This window comes from Oncorhynchus clarkii, chromosome 28, assembly GCF_045791955.1.
Source record: "Oncorhynchus clarkii lewisi isolate Uvic-CL-2024 chromosome 28, UVic_Ocla_1.0, whole genome shotgun sequence".
NCBI classification, from domain to species: Eukaryota; Metazoa; Chordata; class Actinopteri; order Salmoniformes; family Salmonidae; genus Oncorhynchus; species Oncorhynchus clarkii.
The window spans coordinates 13,708,330-13,734,072 of NC_092174.1; the positions used below are offsets into that span (position 1 = coordinate 13,708,330).

The 25,743-nt window shown below is 43.1% G+C and overlaps 1 protein-coding gene across 1 annotated transcript; it reads right to left on the reverse strand.

The window, feature by feature from the left end:
• Positions 1-1,104: 1,104 nt before the first annotated feature.
• On the reverse strand, positions 1,105-23,786 carry LOC139387279 (phospholipid phosphatase-related protein type 4-like). The gene is made up of 7 exons (XM_071133393.1): positions 23,371-23,786; positions 16,052-16,237; positions 11,786-11,915; positions 11,379-11,577; positions 9,823-9,880; positions 8,709-8,882; positions 1,105-7,055 (listed from the first exon to the last, which is right to left on the reverse strand). The coding sequence occupies exons 1-7, from the start codon at positions 23,446-23,448 to the stop codon at positions 5,430-5,432; spliced, it is 2,451 nt and encodes an 816-aa protein (XP_070989494.1). The 5' UTR covers positions 23,449-23,786; the 3' UTR covers positions 1,105-5,429.
• Between the last annotated feature and the right edge of the window lie 1,957 nt (positions 23,787-25,743).

Consider the following 25,743-nt stretch of genomic DNA (forward strand, 5'->3'; position numbering starts at 1 on the left):
AATATTGTATTTACAGTGATAGAAATCATTACGAGTTAATCAATTGGTTGATTGATTGATCAATTGAGTAGGTATAAATCAAGGTACCAGCCAGAACTTTCAAAAGGTGTCATATACAAAAAAATAAGCCTTTAGATACAGTACATATCAAAATGACCATGCAGATATGACCACAGTTTAAAGCCATCATGAAAGTACACAGGCAAATATGAAACATTTTCCCCTTAAGCTGTCGCTTCCAATATACCCTTTGAGACATAAAAAATATGTAGAATATTTATATAATATCAATTCAGTGTCACTGAAAAGAAAAACACACACACACACACAAAAAAAAACGTGATTATCGATGGACATTTTTAACAACATCTTCATTTAATACATCTTACGTTCATATTATTGTGTACAGACACAAACAAACTGAATTACATTCCTTATCTTGGCAATCCAAATGCGACTGACATATCATGACCACTGTAAAAAAAAAAAAAAAAAAATGATACTGTGGTAGATATCTCATGTTACTTCATGAGTAGATAGTGTTCTATACGCGCATAACACTCATGTCAGGGGTCTCAAACTGGCGGCCCACGGGCCACACACGTATTTAATGCGGTCTGACCTTGATTTAACCTCGTTGAAAGAGAACGTGGTCCCCGGCGAAATGGCTTTGAGACCCCTGCTGTATATGTGCAGTAAGCTCTTGGCACAGTTTTGTAAAGGTATCAGCCTACTATAATATACGTACTATACACGCCCTACATACATTTATAGATTGCTGAATGGTTCTACCTTTGTACACAACAAACTGGATATAAATCATTGATTATTTGTCCTTGAACAATAGTCTTGTTCAGTGGCAGCATGTCACACACATATAGATCAGGTGTGATAGTTACAGTGCCACTAACCAGTGGTAGTGAAAGTAATGTTATTTTTTCACTTCTGTACTTTAGATCAAGGTTGTAATAGTTGTGTGTTTATATTCACTTTTATTTCTATTAGTTTTGACATTTCTATTTGAAATTCCGCTTAGTTTCAGTTCGTTTTCCGACCTGATTTGTTAGTTTTGATTTAGTTTTGAGTTGTATAAAAATATTTATATTTTGTTTTGATATTATTTAGTGCTGGATTCAATCCGTATCGCCAGAGTGTCGCTGAAGATCCACGTTAAAATGTAAAGGTAATTTCCGATTGAGCCGACATATGCAACGTTTACAGTGAATGCAGTCGCCGCGCCCGCGGGGAACGTTGCCTTAAATTGTCAATCACGCTGTATAGCGGATCTTCAGCGCTATGGATTTAATAGAGCCCTTAGTTTCAGTTTTAGTGTTAGGGACAGACAGCATGCATGGGAGGCTAGGAGCCATTTGTGTTGCATAGTTTTTTGGGGGTGTTTTTTTGGGATGTCGTCTTCTTGCAACTGGGAGGCAGTTATACATAAGGTGACTTTTAAGGTCATAGGTTAGTTTTAAATTATTCAATAAAATTATTAGAAATTATTAAATCAATCTCAATGTAAAAAAAGGAATAGCGAAAGATCTGGAATAGCAAAACATATGGTGATAGGAAACTTTCTCTAGAGTATGTTTACACCAGTGCTTTTTACATTTAGTAGTACTGTACATGTAAGAATACCTAGACTATTTTTAGCTAGTGATAGCTAGTGATAGTGTTCGAAGATTATGACACTGATCCTTTTTCTAAAATATTTTATGAGTTGGAGAACACATCGGGAGGGACCTCAGACCATTCCTCCATACAGAATCCTTCCAGATCCTTGATATTTTTTGTCTGTGCTTATGGACTGCATCTTTCTGGATTTTGATGTGTGCTTGGGGTAATTGTCTTGCTGGAAGATCCACTTGTGGCCAAGTTTCAGCATCCTGGCAGAGACAACCAGGCTTTTGGCTAAATGATGCCATGATGCCGTTGACCTTAACAAGGGTCGCAGGACCAGTGAAAGCCAAATAGCCCCATAACATCAAAGATCCACCACCATTTCACTGAGTCATTTGAGTCATTTTCTATTAAGGTATCTTTACTTTTACTCAAGTATGACTACTGGGTACTTTTTTCATCACTGCAAAATTGTTTTTCTCAAAGTTGTCGGAATTCCACGTGAGTCCACTTAACAATATAAACATTACGGCTATTCGATCAAATAAGCCTCACACAGCAAATTAGCAATTCAAATGTGTTTTGACCAAATTTGACAGCTGCATACAAAGAAATCCCCACTTCCTCTGCTTCTGCCTGTTTTTTTCCACATGGACAGATTTTGGGGTAGATTCAAGCCTCTTGCTTCGCCTCTTCCTCTCTGTAGCGATTCACAAGCTAGGCCTATTTGAAACGTCGCCATCTCCTGGACGCATTTACCCACCAGATTCAAAAGCTTGAAAACCGCATTTAACACCCAATTTGTTTGTAAAAAAATAAAAAATATAAAACTGGACACAATTAATGATGCTTTATTTTAGTTAGTTTTGGAGTCAAAGATAATAGTTTCAGTATAGTTTTAGTTTTTCAAACAGGTTTGTTAATAATTTTGTTTTACTAAATTGTTTTTTCATGATTAGTTTTGGTTTCAGTTTTAGTTTACTATAATAAACTTGCTTTCGACCGATTATGACTCACATGTTTACTATTCCTCTTGTGGGAGGGAGAGGGATGGTATTGGCATTATACAACCTCATCTCTCAAGACTTGTTTATACCTGGCGCTAACATGCGTTCTTTGTGCTGATCTTGCCCACACTCTGATTGTGCCCACATTTTCAGAAATGCATCTAATGTGGTATTAAAATGTCTCAAAGGCTGCATTTACACAGGTAGCCCAGTTCTGATCTTTGTTTCACAAATTGGTCTTTTGACAAATCAGATCACCTCTGAAAAATATCCGATGTGAAAAGCCTAATCCGTCCACTGTGTCTGCATTGGTACCAGATTTCCTGGTTCCTCCCTGTATGTAAATTATTTGACTGCTATTCTTTCAAAATAATATTTATTTATTTTAAGACATATTGACATCTGTCAATGATTTTAAAGGGCGAGATAACGATGATTTAAAATGGTTGAACTGTCCACACCTGACTACCTCCGAATGTGGGCTGAAAGATCTGATCACTATCCAATCACAATGCACAGTCAGAATGTGAACAAGATCAAGAAAGGACGCATGTTAGAACCAGCTATAAACAGGGCTTCAGTCGTGACTCGTACACTGTACATTATAGCCCAAGGGAGACTAATGTATGATTTAATTTAATCTAACAGTACAACCAAAGTCCACAGTACAGGCTTGGCTGTCACATTGTCCAATCTGGAAAATCAACCGGATAATTAGACCAATTCGTGTGCGCATAGCAATGGGTTGGGAAGTGAAGCCTCTCCCGAGAGTGGTTTCCTTTTTATGGCACTCATCAATAGATCCATTTACTTGAAAATGAGTTGAGTGCAAAGTGAGTAGCATTCACAACATGTACAGCAGTTATAGATTTTAGTTGGCTATATGAGCTGATAGGAAAAAGGGTACTTTATCAAAATATTTATCAAAACAGTGAATACTTATTAGTATACTTATTTTAAAGGCAACAAAGGACACAAAGACTCAAAGTCCTTCTTGAATTTCCCATCTTTAAGAAATGTTTTTTTTAATTAAGGCTCCTAGTAAGCAATTATCTTACATAGTTAACCCACTGCCCCTACTAATCAATTATCTTACATAGTTAACCCACTACCCCTACTAATCAATTATCTCACATAGTTAACCCACTGCCCCTACTAATCAATTATCTTACACACTGTATGCACTGCCCCTGTTCATCTATTAATATACAGTATTTGCCACTGTATACCACTGTGAGCTAAAAAAAAAAGCATGACATACATACATCGCTCTTTTATAAATCACCTGCCAAATCAATACATATCCTGCTAAAGTTCCAAAAACAACAACTTTGAATAAACACATCTCTGGTAAAATAGACTATCAATAATTAGCAAAAAGCAAATGAGGACATGTGAATATTGTTGTCAGCACAATCAGAGTACTATAAATATGTACAGTACATAGCAAAAAAAATAGAAACATTTATTTTCACAATTGTCAGAGTACTATATGTATGAAAGTTGTATTATGAAAAGCACCTCTAGAGTTGCTATGCATTTACTATGCAGTTGCTATGCAGTGCAACACACTATGACAGTCACATTACACAGGGATATTAATATGCTGTGAAAGAGAACAGATCGTCAATGGAAAAAGCCTACAAAACATAATGTCTATCAACTTTGGGTGCGTTCATAAAATTCACTCTGGCTATCTACTCAGATTTCAGAGCACTCTCGTCTGAGTGTGCCAGAGAGCAGAATAACTGATGAATTTATGAACGCTCAACAGCTGTTGAATATGGCCGGTATCAGTAAACATAGGCAAAAAAAAGCGTTACTAAATTGTTGCCAGCAGCACAGTTACAGTCACCGACGCTCTGGATAACATAAACAGCCTAACCAGCTCTGCTAGGGTGAGTAAAATGGTCAGAGTGAGCTGTTCTCTCATTTATGTCTGGAAGTAGCTAGCAAGCTAGCTAACTTTAGCCAGTTAGCTTGGGTGATTGACTGCCGTTGACTGCCAACTCTACTCCTCGGCCAGAGCGTCCAGTGTGCGCTCTGAACGCTCCGAGAGTGAAACGCTCTGAATGTACAAACAGACAATCTGACAACGCTCTGAATTTACGAACGCACTCAGAGCACCCTCTGGCACTCCGGAGAGAATTTACGAACGCACCCTTAATAAACAACTTGCACGGTTTATTGCCATCGAAGGCTCTTGCCGGGTGATAACAAAATAGTATCAAATTCCTAGTTCAAACCACTTTAGCCACTATATAAAAATAGTTAGAAGTTGTGCTTCTCAAATGGATAAAAGTTAATGTAATGAAAGGAGGGTTGAAAAGTGTGCGCAAAATGACCTTGTGGTGATTATCCAGCGTCTCCTGCATTCTTAAAGGATTATTGTGCGTGCTATAGTTTCATTTTCTCAAAGAACACACAGCAATAAAGGTAGCCCCGGTCCTATCAAACCAGGTCTAACAGTAAAACAACTGCGAAAAATGAAGAAGGATCAGATTATTGAGTAATGGAGAAACCCCTATGTACTGTACAGTGGCCTTCCTGGACCAGACACACTAAGATAGCTCTAATGAACTATATGACCATAGGACAATTTATCCAGCCCAGCTAACTCCACTGAATCCATGACGGGTTTGATAATATACAGCCGTTTATGAGCTGAATGTTCTCATTGGTCTTGTTGTGGGGTCCAGACTAGATCCAGTGTAGAAGGCCACTCATGGGGGGGGGACAGATAGGACCACCACATGGGCAGTAAGGGGGAATGGTAAGAATAAGTGCTGACTGTGCAGCTGTTCACTCCCTATACGCCAGACCCAGGGTGGGGGGCGGTGTTTGGGAGGCACCTTTGAAATAGTTCCTGGAGTTGTCCGGACTTGGACCTCTATCCGGGAGCAGGATGATTTTGCCCTTCCTCCGCAGGGTGGACTCCCGACTGGAGGCGATGGAAAGGGTCTCGGAGGCGGCCTCGCTGCCCACTCCACTTAGTCCCTCCACAGGGGTCACACGGATGGTGGTGATGCCCTGGTGGGGGTGGTGGTGGTGGTGGTGGTAGTGTGGGTGGTGCACATAGGGGTGACCCCCTCCCCGCTCGCTGCCAGTGTCCGTACCCGTCTGACTCATCCTCCCGTCGATGGAGCCGTAGCCGTCCTTGAGCGAGTCGCAGCTCTCCGAGTCGCGGTTGAGGTCGTTGAGCTCAAAGGACTGGCGGATGCTACCCCGTTGCTCCTGCGGCTTCCACCTCCAGGAGCCACTGCCATCCGGAGGCTTGATCACAGGCTTGTTTTCCGGGTGGGCCTCCACCCTTACGATGCCCTGGCCGGGCTCCTGGTCCGTCAGGGCCTTGTAATGGATGGAGCCTGTGCAGCTGACCACGCTACCGTCCTCAGAGCTCTTGGGGCTGCCGTGCTGGAGCAGACCCTGCTGCTTGGACACGGTGATGACCTGCATGATGCGCGGCTGGTTAGTTAGGCTGTTAGTCCTGCACAGGGCGCCCTCTTTGGCCACTTTCAGCCACTTGGAGCGCGCCGAGCCTCCCCCGCCAGGGATCCCACCGCCGACATAGCTATCCTCTCTGTCCTCGTCATCCTCATCCTCCCTGGTGGAGGTGCTGCTGTTGTGCTCCTGGGTCTCCTCGGGGATGTGGACCAGCTGGGAGGAGCCTGGCCGGGACTGGATGGAGACGCGGGCCCCCGCGGCCAGGCCGCTGCTGCCCCCATTGTGGGGGAGGTGGTTGGACAGCGGCACGATGCTAGCTGCCAGCTTCATGTACTGGGCGGGGATGTGGCCCTGAGCACGGAGCTCCGCCTCCAGGCCCATGGCGGACGGCTCAGAGCTGCACCTCAGCTCCATGGTCCTCTGGGGTGAGGAGGAGGAGGATGTTGAATGGTGGCGTCCCACCACCACCCCACTGTCCATCACCTGCAGTGAGAACTTGCGGTTCTCGTTCTTGCTCTTCCACTGCGACAGCAGCTGCTTGGAGCGCGTGGAGTCCATGGAGGCGTGGATGCTCGCGTGGCGGCGCGGGACCCGGTGCTCTTCGGGGAGCGAGCCGCCGTGCGACCTGGGTAACGTGCTACTGTTAAAGGTCACCAGGCTGTCCTGTTTACACAGCGTGCTTGACGAGGTGATGCACTCCACATCAGCACTGGCCCTCTTCAGGTTGTTCAGGGAGCTGGACTCACGGCAGGAGGGGACCCGGGTCAGGAGGGTCGCGGGACGGGCAGCGGTGAGGCTATCGGTGGTGCTAATGCTGTTCAGGCTGTTCATGCTGTTGAGGCTGTTGGGCTGCAGGTGGCGCCCTGCGCTCTGGCTGACGTTGGGCACGGTGTTGCTCCTGGGGGGCTCACGGAGCGGGGGAGGCTGGGGCTGCTGTCTGGACATGTCCCGAGTAGGCTGGAAGTTACCCACTGCATACAGACCCTGAAGGGAGGACAGACCATGACAGCATTCTTTATAGGTTGAACTACCATCCTGAGCTACCTCTACCTACCTATCTATACCTAATATATCTGCATCTACCTATAACTGTCTAAAATTGTCTTAGGCGTCTGTAGACAGACATTAGTACACAATCAAGCATCATTCAGTGAACATATCTAAGACAAAAAACATGAAAAAAAAACAAGCAAGGGCAAAGAGCCATTCGTTCAACATGAGGTCTGCACGATTGTGTCAGTGGATTTGGTGTGCCACTGGTCATGTGACATGTCTTAGTCACTGAGTCATAGATAATGCAGCAGCCAACTGTATTACTGTCGTGGTAAATTGTCAGTGGCACGATCATAGCCACATCATAGCCTCAAGCACTTCTGATTTAATATTCCTCAATGTGAGGATATTGTGTGGGTGGGTGTAGGTGGTGTGACATGAATGTTTGTGGGATGTGCATGTCTGTTATTTATACATGTCCATGATCCAGTACCATGAAAATCCAATATTTTGCCGCATATTGCTGAAAAGGATTTGAGCAAATGCACAGTATTGTACAGTATCTTTACCAATCGTAATCATGTTATGTATTTCTGATGCTGCACATTAAGCTAATTCAATGCACATTTCATTTTGGTGACATATCCATTACCATGTAGCCTAATTATAGCCAACAGTATTTGAATAATGTTGAAACATTGACACCCTCATACAACAGCATGAATCATATTGCTCAAAACTAGTGCATCCTGCTCTGTTCAGCATGCCGGTAATTGGATTTCTGGAACCCTATTTACAAAAGCACCACAGACTCAACAAACAAGCTAGCAAAACATGCCACTATTCATTACATCCATCAATATACAGACAGACAGTTGCACCTTATCCTAGAGGTTCCACTCTTAGAAAAAAATGGTTCCAAAGGGGTTCTTTGGCTGTCCCCATAGGAGAACCTTTCGGTTCTAGGTAGAACTCTTTTTATTTCAAGTTAGAACTCTTTTGGGTTCCATGTAGAACCCTCAGTGGAAAGAGCTCTACATTGAACACAAAAGGGTTCTACCTGGAAACAAAAGGGTTCTACCTGGAACCTAAAATAGTTCTTCAAAGGTTTCTCCTATGGGAACAGTCGAAGAACTGTTTTAGCTTCTAGATAGCACCTTATTTTTTCTAAAATGCCAGAAGGAGATGAGAGGCTAGCTATATCAGAGGCGTGCTCTAGTATTAGAAAGAATGGCTTCAATGAGATGAATCTTCAGATCGGTGTTCTTCAATCCTGGTCCAGGTGACCCACCGGGTATGCAGGCTTTTGTTCCATCATGATACTTACACACCTAATTCAACTAAATCAATTTGGCATGTTATTTCATTTACAAGGTGAATGAGGTGTGTTACAACATGGACTGGAACAAAAACCTGCACCTCTTGTCGGTCTCCAGGACCAAGAGCCTGGAGTGTCCGAAATGGCACATTATTCCCTATATAGTGCACTTCTTTTGGCCAGAAAAAGTAGTGCACTTTATAGGGGATAGGGTTCTCTTCCATACGCAGACTCAGATCTACAGTCGTCGAGTGTCACCAGTTAGTCTCCCCGGACCAAGACCTAGAAGATCAGTGATCAACTAGAGATCTACTAGAGCATCTCACCAGGTAGACGGCGATCCCACCTCCGATGAGGAAGCCACAGTAGACGTCGATGGCGTGGTTCTTGAACTGGATGATGCGGGTCAGGCCACAGATGATGCCACCCATAATGAAGGTGAAGACCAGCAGGGGCTTCAGCAGCTTGGAGGAGTCCGTCAGCGTAGCGTTGAAGTACATCTGGAGGAGAGAGGAGACTCAGTGTGCCATTACTCAGGCATCCATATTAGGAAGTCGCCAACTGACAACTGTGGAAGCTTTGTCGGAAAACTCACCATACTTACATTCTAAATAGTAGGCATTTTGGGTATGCGAAAAGAGAAACTTTTAAAGTATATGCATTCTTTAAATGCCAGGATGTCATACTCATTTCGGTTAATTATTTAGTAGAATTGTCTGCACACTATAGAGAAAGAGGATCGTCTTTTCAGATCCACGTGCGATTGACAACAGCTGATAATCAGAATATGGGACTCGCTCTACAAAAATGAACGAATGATCGGTAACAATTGCACATTAGATGATGCCTTCACAGTATAGATTTTTTATATAGTATGCTGTTATTTGTTGCATACTGCATTCAGTTTTACCAAACAGTATGTTCTAAATAGTATGTAGTATGTAGTATGAGTATGTAGTATGCAGTATGTAGTATGCCGTTTTAGTAAGTAGTAGGCAAGACAGATTTCGGCCACAGCCAAGGAGTTTTGTCTCACAACTGGCGAGTTCCTACTATGGATGCCGTACAGCTAATAATTCAGCTATCGTCTATACAGTTATCTATTTACCATATATCCAGTTGCATTATGGATTCAACAAATTGTTCTTGTTTGTAGAGAGGCCTGGAATCAATACACTATAAAATAGCTGTTCAATTGTTAGCAGAGGTGCCTTGTCGAAACTTGATTTGCATTACGACTGCGTTCCAATTCAACCATTCCAAGGAATGTGTATGTTTTTGTGGACCTTAACAGAGACTGTTCAAACCCGAAATAGAGTAACATGGAAAACATTTGTAGAGTAAGACACATGGTCATCATCCAGTGGATGAGGACCAGTTAGGCTGCGGAGAAGGATATGTGTGTGTGTGTGTATGTGTGCTTGTAGCTGGATTACTTACAGAGACGTAGACAGCAGCGAAGGCGGCCAGAGTGGCATGCTGCGAGGGAAAGGACTTCCTGGAACGACAGGAGAGGGAGACGGTCATTTTTTTATCTTCCGCTTGAGAGACGGTGAGACGGACTGAAGGGAGATCCACATTGAAGGGCGCAACCCGTGATCGATTTGCCACAGCAATGAGTTGGTTATATTTGCCCCACAAATCACTGACCATATTTTGAGCAGTTTGAGCATAAGCATTGCGAGTTATTGTCACACCCCTAGCCTGCATTAGCTTGCCACCGAGGAATAAAGTCAACAAACAGCTGTTTATTCACTTTATTAAAAATGACGGACAATCAGACTTCAGGAGCAGCACATACCTACTGTGCTGTAGCCGTCATTCATCTATGGTCCTCCTCCAGACTCACTTGCCTATTAAAGTATTCCATAGCCTACATCATTTATACAATACAAAAACTGCACCCTTAAAGGACTTAAAACATATGCTAATCCTAAGAAAATCAACAATGTTTAATCTGACAACTGAGGGACCTTCTAACGTGGATCACAAAGGGGCCTATCTCCATGCAGATGTGCACAGGCCTACTTCCCTTCCTGAGAGGCTGGACAGAACAGAATACACACAGTACAGATTCCGCATATTGAGTAAACAGAAACTGACAGCCTCGGTAAGAGCTGAAAATGATAGCTGTGAAATACTCAGTTGCAATGGTCTGTGTGTGGGTTCAGGCAGATCTGCCACACATTCCCTGTTTCGTAAGTGCACCGGGATGAACTGAGTGGGCTGTAGGAACAGCATCTCCGGTTCTCCTTGCTCTCTTCTTATTTCTGTACTGGCAGACCGTAGCTAGGACAGCTACATTGTACAGTGAGTCAGACACAGTATTTATTAAGTTAAGCAACTTGGTGGAGAGAGTGGAGACATTAAAATAAAGAAGATTCACCCATTGTTTTATGTTATATTGTATTTGTGCTTCTCTGAGCGATGTTCTATCAATTCCCAGGGTCATTTCATGTTTTCATGTGTATCCGAGCTACATGTATTGCCGTTCAAACAGGCCGATATAACATTTAAAATGGGTGATTATTTCCTTTAAGTGCCTTTAACAAACTAATGCCTCTGAGACTGGCGGTGAGTCACTCCTGAGGTAGAGGCTAGTGTGGGTGTTGTTTAGCAAGCTAGCGCTATTCTTAACATTGCAAATGAGCATTTCGTAACATAGCTTTCCAATGTAGAGTATATGAACAACAGATAGATGTACAGTAGGCATGTTGTTGGTTTACTGGCGGGGAAAGGTGTTCGCTGTAATAATGTATATAACTTCTGTATATACTACATTGGAGAGATATGCTAATGACCATCTGTGGCGGCCCACTATAGACGACGTTGCGTGCCACTTGCAGAGCACAATTTCAGTGCCTGTGTTTACAAACTCCAGGGTGAAGTTTCTCCTACGTTTCCCCCTTCAAATCTAGGACAATGTTCCCCTCCACCAGTCCTAATCTTTAATTATGATCTAAATGGCAAACATGATCCTAGATTAGCACTCTGACCTGCCAGCGTCGATGATGGCTGGGTCTGCTCCTCCAGAACAGAAGTCCTCTGTGATGAAGGAGCTGTCGTCACAGGTCAAGTTGAGCGTGGTGTAATTGGGTTTACACACTGTCAGGAAGTACGGGGCGTGGTAGCCCGTCGACAGCTGGATGATATCAGTGATGAGAGCCGTCAGGCACAGTCCAAATACATGGACCCCTGGTAGAGTGATGGGGGGGGGGGGGGGGGGGGGGGGGGGGGGCAGGAAGTGGGAGAGCAAGGGAGGTATTACTCAGCTAATCACCAAAAGACAAGACAAAACACTATGCAGAAAATGTGGGTGTTCACTACACAGCTGCGTGTTGTGAAGTTAGATACCGCCATTATGTTTTCAAGACGTCGCGATTAAGAAAATACCAAAACTTACCAACAAACCGAACAGCACGCCGTATGTACGAGTTGAAATTGCAGCCGGCTGCATTGATATTGGCCTCTGTTTTGACCCCAGTCTTTCTCCTAGACAGACAGCAATACAGGATACCTTCTCCTATCATTATCTAAGAAGAGATTCGACAGAAAGGACAGACAGAGGGAGGGTTTAATTAACACAGACCAGGTTTGGGGTCCATCCTAGTTCAGTTTCTGTATGTTGAATAATTGGACCAAATAATTTATTCATAGGATTGCTCCTGAATTGACTAGAAATGTATTAGGTAACACTGACAGATAATGTATTCATAATCTCAGTGGATAGCAGCATCTGTTAGTGAAGGAGAGATGGCTAAAGTGAATGCAGGGCTGCTCCACCACCTGAGGCAGCTAAAATAACTACATGCCTTTGAGGCAGCTACACTAACTGGCTGCCTGAGAGGCAGCTACTACAGTCTGACACCTTCCACGGCTCCCAGTGCCATGCTAAGGTAGAGATTGGTTACTACACAGGACCACAGCTGGGACAAACCACAGGACCCGCGTGGGAAACTCCCCACGACAGCTGGCACGTACTATCTCACCTGCGGGGTGAGAAACAAATTACCCTGTTGGGGAAACACTGTACATCTGGGTTGAACCATCTAAGCAGCGGGGGGAAATATATCTACTCCATGAGAACAGGTGGGAAACACCATACAATGACAGACTGTATGAGAAAGAGGAAAACATCGACATGGAGAAAACTCCAGGGGATAACTTCAATTATGTATGAACACATACAGAATGTGAGATGCTCAGAGATGCTTGGGAAAATGGTCACAACGGGGGACCAGCGTGCGTGTGTTTCAGGGGAAAGGGGTGTATCCGAGCTCCTTCAGCTAGGACTTGAAAACCTCCCCATTCTTGCTCAATTTTGCATGCCTTCTCAAACAGCTGCGACTGTATATGCATTCGCACGTCAAGTCTTCTCTTGAGTTGGGTTCGAGGATGGAACAACTGTTGAACATCTGAGCTTGTGGTTGTTTGTGGGGGAAGGGTGGGGAGAGTGTGTGTATGTATCCCACATCTGTTGCTAAGAGGTAATGATGTTCGGAACAGTATAGGATGAATCACAATAACCGTTTCCCAAAAATAAAATGTTGGAAAAAGTGTAGGGATCTGAATACTTTCTGAATGCACTGTGCATATTTAAAATAATATTTATGTTTGTTAAAAAAAATATAAATATATGGGGGATTGGAAAGAATGCAGACAATTACTGTACAATGATTGAAGCCACAATCTATTTGCAATATTCAAGCCCCTATAAAAATGATTCAGAACAAATAATAACAATAATAATGAACACATACGTGAATGTGTGTATGTGTGAAACACTGGAAAAGTGTGTTCAATCTTCAAATCGTAAAAGTCGTGGTAGAAAAACAGAATCCTAAAGGGGTGACATTTGTTTTTTTGGCGGAAGAATCACCCATTAAAAAAAAATGGAATTTCAACAAAGAAGACATTGGACAAAATACACATTTCAAACATAACCAATAAATGATGACACTTGAACCCTTAAAAGCCCAAGGCCAAAACACTTCTAGAAGAGTGAGATACATTCATGCTGCACAGGCATGCCCTCTGAATAAATGATGACACTTGAACCCTTAAAAGCCCAAGGCCAAAACACTTCTAGAAGAGTGAGATACATTCATGCTGCACAGGCATGCCCTCTGAATAAATGATGACACTTGAACCCTTAAAAGCCCAAGGCCAAAACACTTCTAGAAGAGTGAGATACATTCATGCTGCACAGGCATGCCCTCTGAATAAATGATGACACTTGAACCCTTAAAAGCCCAAGGCCAAAACACTTCTAGAAGAGTGAGATACATTCATGCTGCACAGGCATGCCCTCTGAATAAATGATGACACTTGAACCCTTAAAAGCCCAAGGCCAAAACACTTCTAGAAGAGTGAGATACATTCATGCTGCACAGGCATGCCCTCTGAATAAATGAATACCCGTTGTCAAAATTGGTTAAACGTTCTATAACGGTTTACAATTGTCCATTCTAGGAGCAATTACTACAGTATAGCCTATACTGTATAATGTAAAGTATGCGTTCGGCACAGTAGGAGGAACATGACATTAAATACATAATTGAATGCATTTACTTTAATGATGAGAGGATCAGCGAGTGGGAACAAATTAAATAGGCAGGATTTATAGTCCATCAATAATCTCCTGCTACAGAATATTGATGTTATAGAATCTATATATATGATATATCTCAAACAAGGGGGATAATATGAAGTTAATGACTCAAGGAGGGAGATAGGGAGTTGCATTAACCATCATAGCCCATGTTGCTAGAGGCGGACTCATTAGCCATTATACTGAAAATATTTTTTGTATGCTTATATGGCCGTCTTGTAGTTTTTGTGTATAATACTAAAGATGTATAGTGACCTACTTCTTAAAAAAAAATAACAACAGTACAAGTCACAGCTTAGTATCTGAACCATTTTCATTTTGGACTGCAAAGCTAGTAACATAGTCCGATAAATGTAGTCATGTAGCTAAAGTAGAAGAAACCAGGTTTAGATTCCTCTGTGTGCTTCCACCTCGAGACCAAGTCATGCACGTATTAAAAAAACAAAAGAAAGCCCTTCCGTGGAAAGCTGTAAATGGGGAAACACTGTACATAAATGGTTTTAGCAGGTGAATTTCAGCTATAACAATATTTGGCCTTATCATGGCTATGCTTTATTGTAACCAACTGCCATTCTAAGCACCCCAAGGGCCCCCTGTTAAATAAAGCACGCAGTAGGATACTATAGGGCTTTAACAACAACAACAAATCACCACAGGACCAGAGAGATGTTCTGTCTGTCTGTCTGTCTGTCTGTCTGTCTGTCTGTCTGTCTGTCTGTCTGTCTGTCTGTCTGTCTGTGTTGATGTTCAGCCAGTGGCCCTAGGTGGGCAACAGTCCAATAGAAGCTGACAGCGCCAGCCAAACTGTATGGGTCTGAGAGACAAAGCATGACACCGCAAGAAGCACAACACCCCGCAGGTTGCCTAGGTGATAACAGCCGAAAGAGAGAAAGAGAATGTGTCGCCGAGCGAGACGCTGTCAGGGGAATTTTTTGCTGAGGACCATAGAGAGAGAAGCAGCAGCAGAGTGATGCTAAGGATTGTATGAATATAACACGCAATTATTAACCAGAGAAATCTGAAGATGTTTTGGAACGTGTAGGCCAACACTTTCCATAAAAGGTCCATGGGAAACTGTATCGCGGACACCTTCAGGTCTGTTGTTTTCTCACACGAGCAGTGTCTAATATAGAGAAGAGACGGTAGATAGAAACCATAGATGTTATCTTTATGGAAGAAACGATTCCAAAACCAAGACCTTTAGCAAAGTGATGGCACTTGAAACCCTTACAAGCCCAAAGACAGAACACTTTTGGAAGAGTGAGATATTACATTTGAAAACAATGAAAACCTATTCTTTACTAGACCCTAAAGGTAAATCCACTGTAAAGGGGGAAAAAACCTAGGGAGTGTACACTTCTGGGTGAGTGAACCCTTAGAAGTGATCCTACAGCCTAGGAGTGAATTCATCTGCATGAGTAAACACATTGTGACATACCATTGGGAGAAAACCCTTCTGATATAGTAAGTCTAGGTAAATGAGCATGCTAAGATATGAAAAGGCATACCTTTTTGAAGTGAACCTCAGACAGTGTAAGTAAGCCCGTTGGATTCTCCCTGAACTCTCATTCAGCATGAATAAACCATATGTGACTACTGAAATGTGGAGGAACCCTTAGGAGGGAACACACTGAGATTAAGGGCATGCTGGCCGTGAGTAAGCCCTTAGAAATGAAACATGAAGAGTGAATTTAGCTGACAATCTGAATATGGAACCCTTAGAGGGGGACTAAGCACACACACAGTGAGTAAACCAGGACCGAGTGAGTTTTCCAGCACAGGCCCTAAACCCTAAGAAGTGATCCCCTAAGAATACATTTGGTTGAACACTGACTGTGAGTTCAGCTAACACCGGAATGAAAGTAAATTGAAGAGCACACTGATGCCACTAGCTTGGTCCCAGATCTGATCGTACTGTCTTTCCAACTTCTATGGTCATTGTTTGGCGTGACTAGGAGTTGGTAAGACGCCAAAAACAGATCTGGAAACAGGCTATGATGCTACACCCTTCAGCCAACCAATAGGGAGCGAGGGAATGAGGTTTGTGGTTATACTGACCGTAGCTGTAGGCCCAGCGAAGGCCAGGCTGAAGAGCATGAGGAAAGGGATGACTTCCTCAGCGGGCCTGATGTAGGGCATGCTCAGACTGCGGTCATTGCAGCTGTAGCCCAACCGCACCGGTTTGAACACGTCGGTCAGCTCCAGGAAATACAGGCTGACCACAGAGGAAGCCATGATCGGGAGCTGGAGGGAGAGAGTGGGGAGGGAGGGGGAGAGGGGGAATGGTAGGGAAGACAGAGAGAGAGATGAGGTTGAGAGGAGGATAGAGGAAGACAGAAAGAGAAAGAGAGAGATTAAGCAGAGGAGGGCAATAGGCAGATGTTTCAGAAAGAGAGGAGAGAGAGAAATGAGAGACAGAGAGGGGGGAAAAGGTTAGAAGCTGTCATGATAACATATGGCAGGCAGCAGACAGAAAGCAAACTACTATAAGAGCCCTGTCGGACAAGCCAACCAAAATTACAACCCACTATTCTTCAAAATGACATCCTTCCTGAGCACTGAGATGTTAGCCTTTTTAAACAGCAATGCTCTTCCAGACAGGGCCACAAAGGGGCCCCTGTTTCCAATTAGCGACTTCATTTAGCAAACTAAGAAACATAGAGAATACAATGATGATAACTGGTTTGATATGAAACACCATTGCGCTAAAGAGTGATTGGATCCCGACATAATTCCACAGTCTTAAGAGATTTACCGCCTAGCACTTTGTTGATAACCATCTGTTACCCAAGCACAACAGCACTGTGTACCACACCGCATAGTGCATACAGAACCAACACAACAACACGAACTGTGAACATGGAGAACACAAAACGAGCGGTTTATGAAAGCACAGCGATTACATAGGGTAGATTTCCCATGAATTCTCCCTTCGTAGTGCACTCCACTTCAGAACAACCCAAGAGCTCCGTGAGAAATGTGCTTCTCCAGAAATCACACAGGCGGTTTCCATGTACCCCTTGCAGTGGGGATGACACATTATTACAACAGCAACAGAATGGCATAGCACGCAGTCTGCTGAGGATGCGTGAGGACTATTGATTAACCAAACAAATATATATATGGAAGCGTAGCATTTCAAGGGAAAATACATTTGAGGGGAAATGTTTATCTTTTTGCCGCTGACCAAAGGCATCTTCAGAGGCTGTGATGGCATTTACAGATGTAACACCAGTGAGAGCAACCATTCTCTGTTGGTGGGGGTGTTACTGTAGTAGGAGGGACTCGTACGAATACAGGATCGGTGTGTGTGTGTGTGTGTGTGTGTGTGTGTGTGTGTGTGGGTGTGTGTGTGTGTGTGTGTGTGTGTCCCGCGGGACGGTTGAGCAAATGTAGGCTAATGTGATTAGCATGAGGTTGTAAGTAACAAGAAACGGACACAGAGCTATGAGGTTGGGGTTTTCTTGACCAACTAGAAGACTGTGCCCAAGTTACAGTCTAAGCGACCACCAGGGAACCAGATTCAAGGTCACAGAGTCATGCAAAGGTTACATAGTAAGGAGAAACTCCACTCCCCTATCGCTCATGTGAGTTTCTCCAGCTTCAAGCATTGAATGAGCTCTAATACAAGTAATTTACACTTCTTCAAAAATGAAGGATTCTAGGAGTCAGCTGTTCTATTTACAGCACGATTATAGTGGTAGGCTGTCAACTCGATATTTGACAAAGCGGATCCTAGAAAATCAGAAAAGACAGAATAACTGTCTGGTAAACACTTCACAGTGTCCGACAGCTGCTTTACCTTAAAGCTGCACACATAACAAGCATCATTACTATCGCAGAGGGACAACGCAGATACATTTTTCGCGGTCTACCCATTTCCTTCAGCCCTTGAAGGTCTGAAACAAACTGTCAAAACATGTATCCTAGTTGGTAACTCTCCTACCTGGAATGGGTCATACCAACTCACTCCTACAGAGGTGACATTATCTTTCTGAAAATACATCACAGTATTTACACTTTCTAATAGTAGCATAGAACCATACAATCCCTAAGCCCGAAACAATACAGAGGCCGTACATTTACGTACTCAACAGAGAGAAACTAAACCCCTGCTCCAAAATGTGGCACCACCACACGAGGCAATGTGAATGGGCACCCAATGCGGCACATTGCCTCCCCCTAGGATCGGAAGCACACATCGGACATGGGGGAAACAATGTCACAATTAACATCTCTAAAAGGCTGCTGCAAGCTCACGTTTCGAGTTTCAATTGATAATGCCATTGGTAAACAGGCCATGATGATTGAAAGGTCCCCAAATCCCACTTGATGTCTGAGGATGAGTTGAGGTGACTGGGAATGCAGCAGTCTCTTGGATGGGTTCACAATATGATTCATGATACCCAGCCTCCCACTCTCCTGTTCAGACAACCACTATCAAAGTGATCTACAATAGGGAACATTCCTTAGAACATTTCTTCCTGTCAACATTCTAATGTGGTATTCAGTGAATACTTGCTTTAGCTCCTGTTCAGTGAATACTTGCTTTAACTCTAGTACACATTAATTGTTGTATGATTTCACTTATATTTGCTGCATGTAAAAAAAAAAATATATATATATATATATATATATATATATATATATGTGGCCTCCCGAGTGGCGCAGCGATATAAGGCACTGAATTTCAGTCCTAGAGGGGTCTCTAGAGATCTGGGTTCGATCCCGGGCTGTGTTGCGACCGGGAGACCAATGAGGCAGTGCACAATTGGACCAGCGTCGTTAGGGAAGGGTTTGTCCGGCCCGGGATGTTCTTGCGCTCTAGCGACTCCTTGTGGTGGGCCGGGCGCATGCACGCTGACCTCGGGTCACCAGCTGTACGGTGTTTCCTCCAACACATTGGTGCGGCTGGGTTCCGGGGTTAAGCGAGCAGTGTGTCAATAAGCGAGCAGTGTGTCAGTGTGGCTTGGCGGGGTCGTGTTTCGGAGGACGCATGGATCTCGACCTTTGTCTCTCCCGAGTCCGTACGGAGTTGCAGCGATGGGACAAGATTGTAACTACAAACTGGGGCGAAAAAGTGGTAAAAAAATACAATAAAAAATGTATATACATATCTAAAGTGAGTAATTTATTACTTTTAATGATAGCTAAACGTGGACCATGTAAACTAAGAACTGTGAAACGTATCTTAAACCATCTGCTCGTGTGTGAGACGTTATTGACATGACAGTATAACCAAACAAACACAGAAGCAAAGGTGAATGAAGCAGCACATTTCTTCAAACACAACAATGGCGACTTAATAGTAGTTAAATTACGTTGCAATGCACTAAATATTGGGGTAACGCTGCAGAATAATATTTAGCTTAACGCTAGTAATAAATAGGTAGGGTAGATGGACGCAAGGCAAGCCGCGTTGTCACAGGACCATTGAAGCAACTGAGCCCCTTCCATAACATGAATGATGATGAAGAGATATATAGAGTAGGCCTATAAGCCACAGTGCCACAATTTCTACCGTATTGTTCATCACAATCCAATCCATCCACATGCATTCATTTCCGAAGCATATTACAGTTGCCAAAAAATGATGGGTATAAAGCTAATCGCAAACAAACACCTGAGGAGCTGTGCTGCCTGGTTGCCCACCATACTGATAGCACTTTGCAACCTCATGCTCGTTTAATAAGAGCTTACCGTGCAAGTCTGTTCCTGCATCTGTTCGATTACTGCAATCCAGGTTCTGTGTAGGCTCTCTGCTCGCTATGATGCCACCAGTTAATTGACTAATTGAGCTCCATAAAGAACTTAACTAAACGATGATCTGCACGATTATCTTGCCTGTCCTTAAGCGATCGTAAAGGAGCTTCGATGTAAATCGACTGAAGGAGTGGGTTGTTCCCCGCCCAAGGGCATATTTAAAAAATGCAGTGTCACATTGAATATTTATGTTAGAATAATACAGTTTCCCCGGTCGAGCGACCAATGGTTTATCAGCCACATTTTTCTTTCCTTACCGTAGCTCTGAATAAATAGTCACCATACCTTTTACCAACATATTATACATCAATTGAGTTTGTGGATTACACTTTACATGTTTCCACTTTTCATAATGATTTTTTTGTTGTTGTGGTAGAGATATAACTTTTTGTTTTTCATTGGATATTCCCTTCTATTCAAACCCATGGTAGAGCAGGCTGGGCCACCAGGGCAGTGATTTAAGTCCCATGGTATGACACTTTTATATTACAATGATCACTCACTCTCTCTCTCTTTTCTCTCTCTCTCTTACCCAGGGCAATCCTTCTTGTTGATGTCACACATAGACAAGAGTTAGCCGTTCTTCATATCCCGTTGAGCGTCTTTATGCTTACTCAAGCATAGTAAACACAGTCGACATCGGCTAAAGAGAAATGAACGAGGAAGAAATAGAGGCTGGAGTAGAGAACTCTCCATGGTGCTAAAATGAGATACTCTGTACCACCGTGTGGTTCTCCATTTTCATTACTCTAATCTTATTTTTTACTCACCTTTCCACTGACTTTTTACTGATATCAGACATGTTGTGCATTTATGGGGATGGAGAAGGCAACCCACATTTGGTCAAAACTAGCATTGCCATCCACTACAGTCACTGCTTCCAAGAATGGTATGGAATGGTATAGAATGGAATGAACTATTGAACTAACCTAACGTAGCAGCCATAAAAGACACGCGTGAAACTAGATCCCCTACATCCCTCAAACTCAACCCTGGACCTCGAAGCCAGTTCCACTGCCTTTTTTTCTCCATTGTACCCCTCTAATCAGGGACCGATTTAGACCTGGGACACCAGGCGGGTGCAATAAATGATCAGGAAGAACAGAAAAGCAGCAGGCTCTGGACCTCGTAGGGTAAGATTTTAATACCCCTGCCCTAAATACTGGTCTTGAACAGAAGAAGAAAAATAACTGTTGGGGGAGGTTCTCTTGCGCACTGTTCAATGAATCCAGTAAATGTGGAGGAGTTAAGATGGAGGGTCGCTTTGTTAGCGTCCAAAAGCGGAAGTCTCGTTACAGGCTCTCTTTCCATTTCCCTTGAAAACTGGACCGTCCAGTTGTTGAGGACTCGGCAGAGGCTACTATTGAACTAAAGCCAGCTCTGTTATGAGTTGGACCGTTAAAGGTCCAATGCAGCCGTTTTTTATTTCAATATCAAATATTTTCCGGGTAACAATTAAGTACCTTACTGTGATTGCTTTCAATCACAATGGTCAATAAGAAACAGAAATAGCTTCTTAGTAAAGAGCAATTTCTCAATCAAAAATGTTGCTAGGACTGTCTGGGAGTGGTCTGAGTGGGGAGGGGGAAAACTGAAAACTAGCTGTCATTGGCAGTTAGGTTTGGAACTTCCTTTCTTATAGGTCTATTAACATAATATAAATATTATTAACTTCAGGTGATGTCACCAGGCAGGCCAAAACTCCACCCAGCCAAAACAGGCTGAAATTTCAGGCGGTCTTTTTAAACAGCTCTAATTCCAACATCAGTGCTTAAAGGCACTGGGCCTTTAAGCCTGCACGGCCCACATATTCTCCAATCCAGACATACACTGAGCATACCAAACATTACAAAGACCTTCTTAATATGGAGTTGTGGCCAGTTAAACTGTCAAAGCCACATCCAACTCACAAGTTAGCAGGACATTTATGTTGTTCATCCTCATATCCATAGGGCATATATTTCCAATAGTGACTGAAACCAAAGAAGTCAGTGTTGACTTCCATCTGCTTGACGGACAAAGTAAAGGGAACCTCTGCATCTCAACGACATGTTTGCATTACAACCCTCCTGCCTGTACTTAAGAAGCCCCATGAGAAAGCTTGTTCAACTTAATATGGGGATCTAGCCCTCTCCAATGTGTCCATCCAAGAACCAGGCCATATAGCCTAGTATAGGGGGAGAACGTGACCAAAGGAGTCCATCCTCACCTCTTCTATCACCGTCTGGTTTGGATCTGCGTCTACCCGCTGCAAGGGCAAACAGCAGCGCATCGTCTGGTCTGCGGAGGTCACTGGTTGTCACCTGCCTTCCATCAAGGACCTGCACGCCTCCAGGACAAGTAAGCGTGTAGGTCAGATGATCGCCGACGCCGCCCACCCCGGACACCCCATCTCTCAAAGACTCATGACCAAAACCGCCTGCCACCTGAACAGTTTCTCCCCTGCGGTGGCCCTCATCAACCGGCCATCAGGCTCATAGGGATTACGTGACTTTGCATTGGGCCGATTACTGCACCTTGTCATCAACGACCTCGAATGCCAATCTGCATTGTATTCGCCAAGGAAACATCCCTCCCTCTGCTTATTTAGATATTTCCCATCTGTAAATTGTATATTCCCACTGTAATCAGCCTATAATACACTCTAGAGTTGTATGTTTTATGGTTAGTGTTCCGATATTGTATATTCTGTATGATGTCTATTTGGATTCTGATTCTAAAATCCATTGTTTCAAATGATGTTTTTTTTCAGGTAATCATCTATAGTTAATCATCAATCGATCTATAATGAATGGAAAACATGGCCTACATATTTGGTGGAGCGTCACTAAATCCACAGTAATGCTTTGTAACTACACAGCAGTCTTCACCATCATGGAGAACTCCCAGATTCAGCAGGTACCATTACTACCTTTCTGTCGATTAGGCCTCGAATCACAACAAAATGCAAATGAATGCATCAACCCTTGGCTACATGAATATTTGACATGGGTGTAACAGGCTGTTTAAAACAGTAGGCCTGCATAAACTGGCATGGCATATTAATATTCATGATCCCTGCTTGGGAGAAAACAAACAAGGCTAAACATGTTTAATTCTTTGAGTCATTTTTGCATAGTCCAACTAGTTTTTATGAACACTCTCTAAATGATGTGGGAGTTGAGTTATATGAGTAATGAAACAGATATGAAACAAGAGTGATGTGACTATTCAGATGAGAGTGAAATTATTTATGGTTTGTCATGTTCAACACTTCAGTTGATTGGCTACTGTATGAATCTGTTATATGACACATGGCAGAAAGACATGAAGATAGTCCCCACCGCCAGCTCGTTAACCTTGAATAAGTAGTTTCAGGGCCGCCTCATCATTCATCCTAGCCTTCAACGTGACTGCCATACCAATACACAGTGCCGCCGTGACTGCCACACATTCTGCGCGGCTACCTGTAGGCAATGTGGTGTTGTGCATAAAATATGATACAGCTGTATTTCGTTACATTTCCGCTGTCAGGCACCGCATATTCATTCAAAACACATTGTTTCTCTAGGCTACTCCAGCGCCAGCGGTTCAATGCGCATTGGAGCTGTCGCGGAATGGTAAAACTCACCTACCTCAACGAAATAGAAACAAGGCAGCAAGGTGACGCTGTCTTTGGTCACCTTCCCTTTTAGTCTCTCTTTAGCAGACATGATGAACCTCCTGTCTCTCCTTTGAGAGGCCGGAGACAGAGAGTTGTATTTAATTCCGCCCGTAATTTTGGCAATGTAAGAGATTACGCTTCTGTAGCTGATGGTTTCAGCTTCATCGCCAAGTGTCGCGCTTGTGTTGAATGAACAGCTCCACTGCAGCCAGTCACTCGCGCACCAAATCACTATCGAAGCAAACCGCAAAACCGAATGGTATTATAATAAATGTGCGTATTTAGATATCTAGTGGGAAAAACATGATCCAAATATTGCATTGTATTCCTTGGGAGTATTGAATATTTTGCAGGTGACAACAACGACGTGCAACGAGAAGGAAAATGCAAAAAGATCGATGCAAGTGACGTCAGAACAAGTGTGCTAAAAACCTATTTTTCACACGGGTGGCACGCATGGAAGTACGCGCACACCCGAATGAATACACGGTGCATTGGAAGCGTGTGTGTGTATAACGATTGTAGACCCTCTAGCTCTGCACTCATTGTTAATTTTCATGTAAACATCTGTCATTGAACACAAAATACATGTAATCATTGCAGAGGGGAATTGAGGCAGAATTGCATATCTAGGCTACTGGTAATAGATAGATCACCTAAGCCTTTTATGCATATTTTGCTATAGTAGCCTAAGGGTCTTGAACAGAGAGATTCAGGCAGACAGACAGACAGACAGATAGAGGACAGACCGACAGACACATACAAATACCCACCTCTAACTTCATTGCTGTACAACACAAAAACATCCTCAACTTTCCTCGTGTGTTTCCTTTTATGCAGAATGCTTTCCAATCCAGTCACTTTAGCTGGTTTTCGCTTGTTTGTTATTCCACACAAGATCTTTGGGTGAGAGATTCCTGACATCTTCCATTTCTTATGCCAATTTAGTGAATACTGGGGCAGTTAGCTGAATTGTGCCACCGAGCATGGGATTTAAACCCTCAGCTCCAGCTTTGTTAACTCCTTCACGTGGTCAGTAAATTCGAATACTTTTCATACCATTTTATTTTTTGTTTCCATTTGTTCTTATGTGGTGGTTGTGGTGACAGTTGTATCATGGTATCGTTGTAAGTGTAATTTCAGCTTCATTCAGGAAGACACTCCCAAGTAAATGTTTGTTTTCCTCACCCTTCAATGTAAACACCAGACATTCTAATGTTATTACAGTTATTACAACAGATTTATGCAAACGAAAAGGGCAACAACCCAACAAACAACCACATTTGAACTCATTCTTCAATGACTTTAGATATCAGATTTAAAACTGATTAACCAAGGCCATAGTCTTAAAAAAAATTTGGGGTGGGATGTGTTTCACCTTGTGTGCACAATTCAGAGCTGGTAACTTCCGCCATCTAGTGTTAGAGCTTGAATATTACAATAAAAGGGAAGGTTGCGTCCCAATTGTTTTGAACAGCCTCCTTTCCTCACTACCTTAGTAACATCCCTTGATGACCAATTATTTGAAACGACCTGATAAATATTGCCCTGAGATGTGAGTTGACCAGGAAAAACTCTTGATCCTTATGATAAACTACAAACACTCCCGAGCACCCTGAGTTTTTCATGTTCAAGTCACATGGTCAGGAAAAATCCAGGGGCCCTAACTAAAAGTTATATTATAAAGGTAAATTCCAGTCTTTATAACTGTCAGTGATTAGATAGTAAATAGTGTTATTAAATGGTATTGGAACATTGCCAATGGTGTGCTGTTAAACATGCAAGGTCCTTAATTAACACCTACACACTCACAGCTCAGAATATCCACCGCAGCCAGGCAGGCAGATGCATGCCTTCTCAACTCCCTTTGTTAAATGGGAGCCAAATAGGTGTTAATGGTAGGCTACTCCACAAACACGCATGACTAGACACTTCATTAGCTTTTTAGATTAAAAATCATTCATTTCACATTTTATTGTAATATTAGCAATTTGAGATAGTGATATCTTCAATGTAATTTGTATCCATTGTAGTACTTCTCTTCTTCAAATCAAATCAAACTTTATTTGCCACATGCGCCGAATACAACAAGGGTAGACTTTACCGTGAAATGTTTACTTACAAGCCCTTAACCAACAGTGCAGTTCAAGAAGAAGAAAATATTTACCAAGTAGGCTAAAATAAAACGTAATAATAAAAAGTAACAAAATAAGGCCTCCCGTGTGGCGCAGTGGTCTGTGCCGGGCACAGTGCACGCTAACCAGGTCGCCAGGTGCACGGTGTTTCCTCCAACACATTGGTGCGGCTGGCTTCCGGGTTGGATGCGTGCTGTGTTAAGAAGCAG

What these genes read in the sequence shown, in the direction of transcription:
- LOC139387279 (XM_071133393.1), bottom strand. Translation starts at nt 23,448, where the DNA reads ATGTCTGCTAAAGAGAGACTAAAAGGGAAGGTGACCAAAGACAGCGTC. An exon ending in TCGCTGGGCCTACAGCTACG is followed by an intron (nt 11,916 to 16,051) that starts GTCAGTATAACC and finishes ATCTCTTCTTAG; the next exon opens with ATAATGATAGGAGAAGGTAT. An exon ending in GCGTGCTGTTCGGTTTGTTG is followed by an intron (nt 11,578 to 11,785) that starts GTAAGTTTTGGT and finishes TCACTCTACCAG; the next exon opens with GGGTCCATGTATTTGGACTG.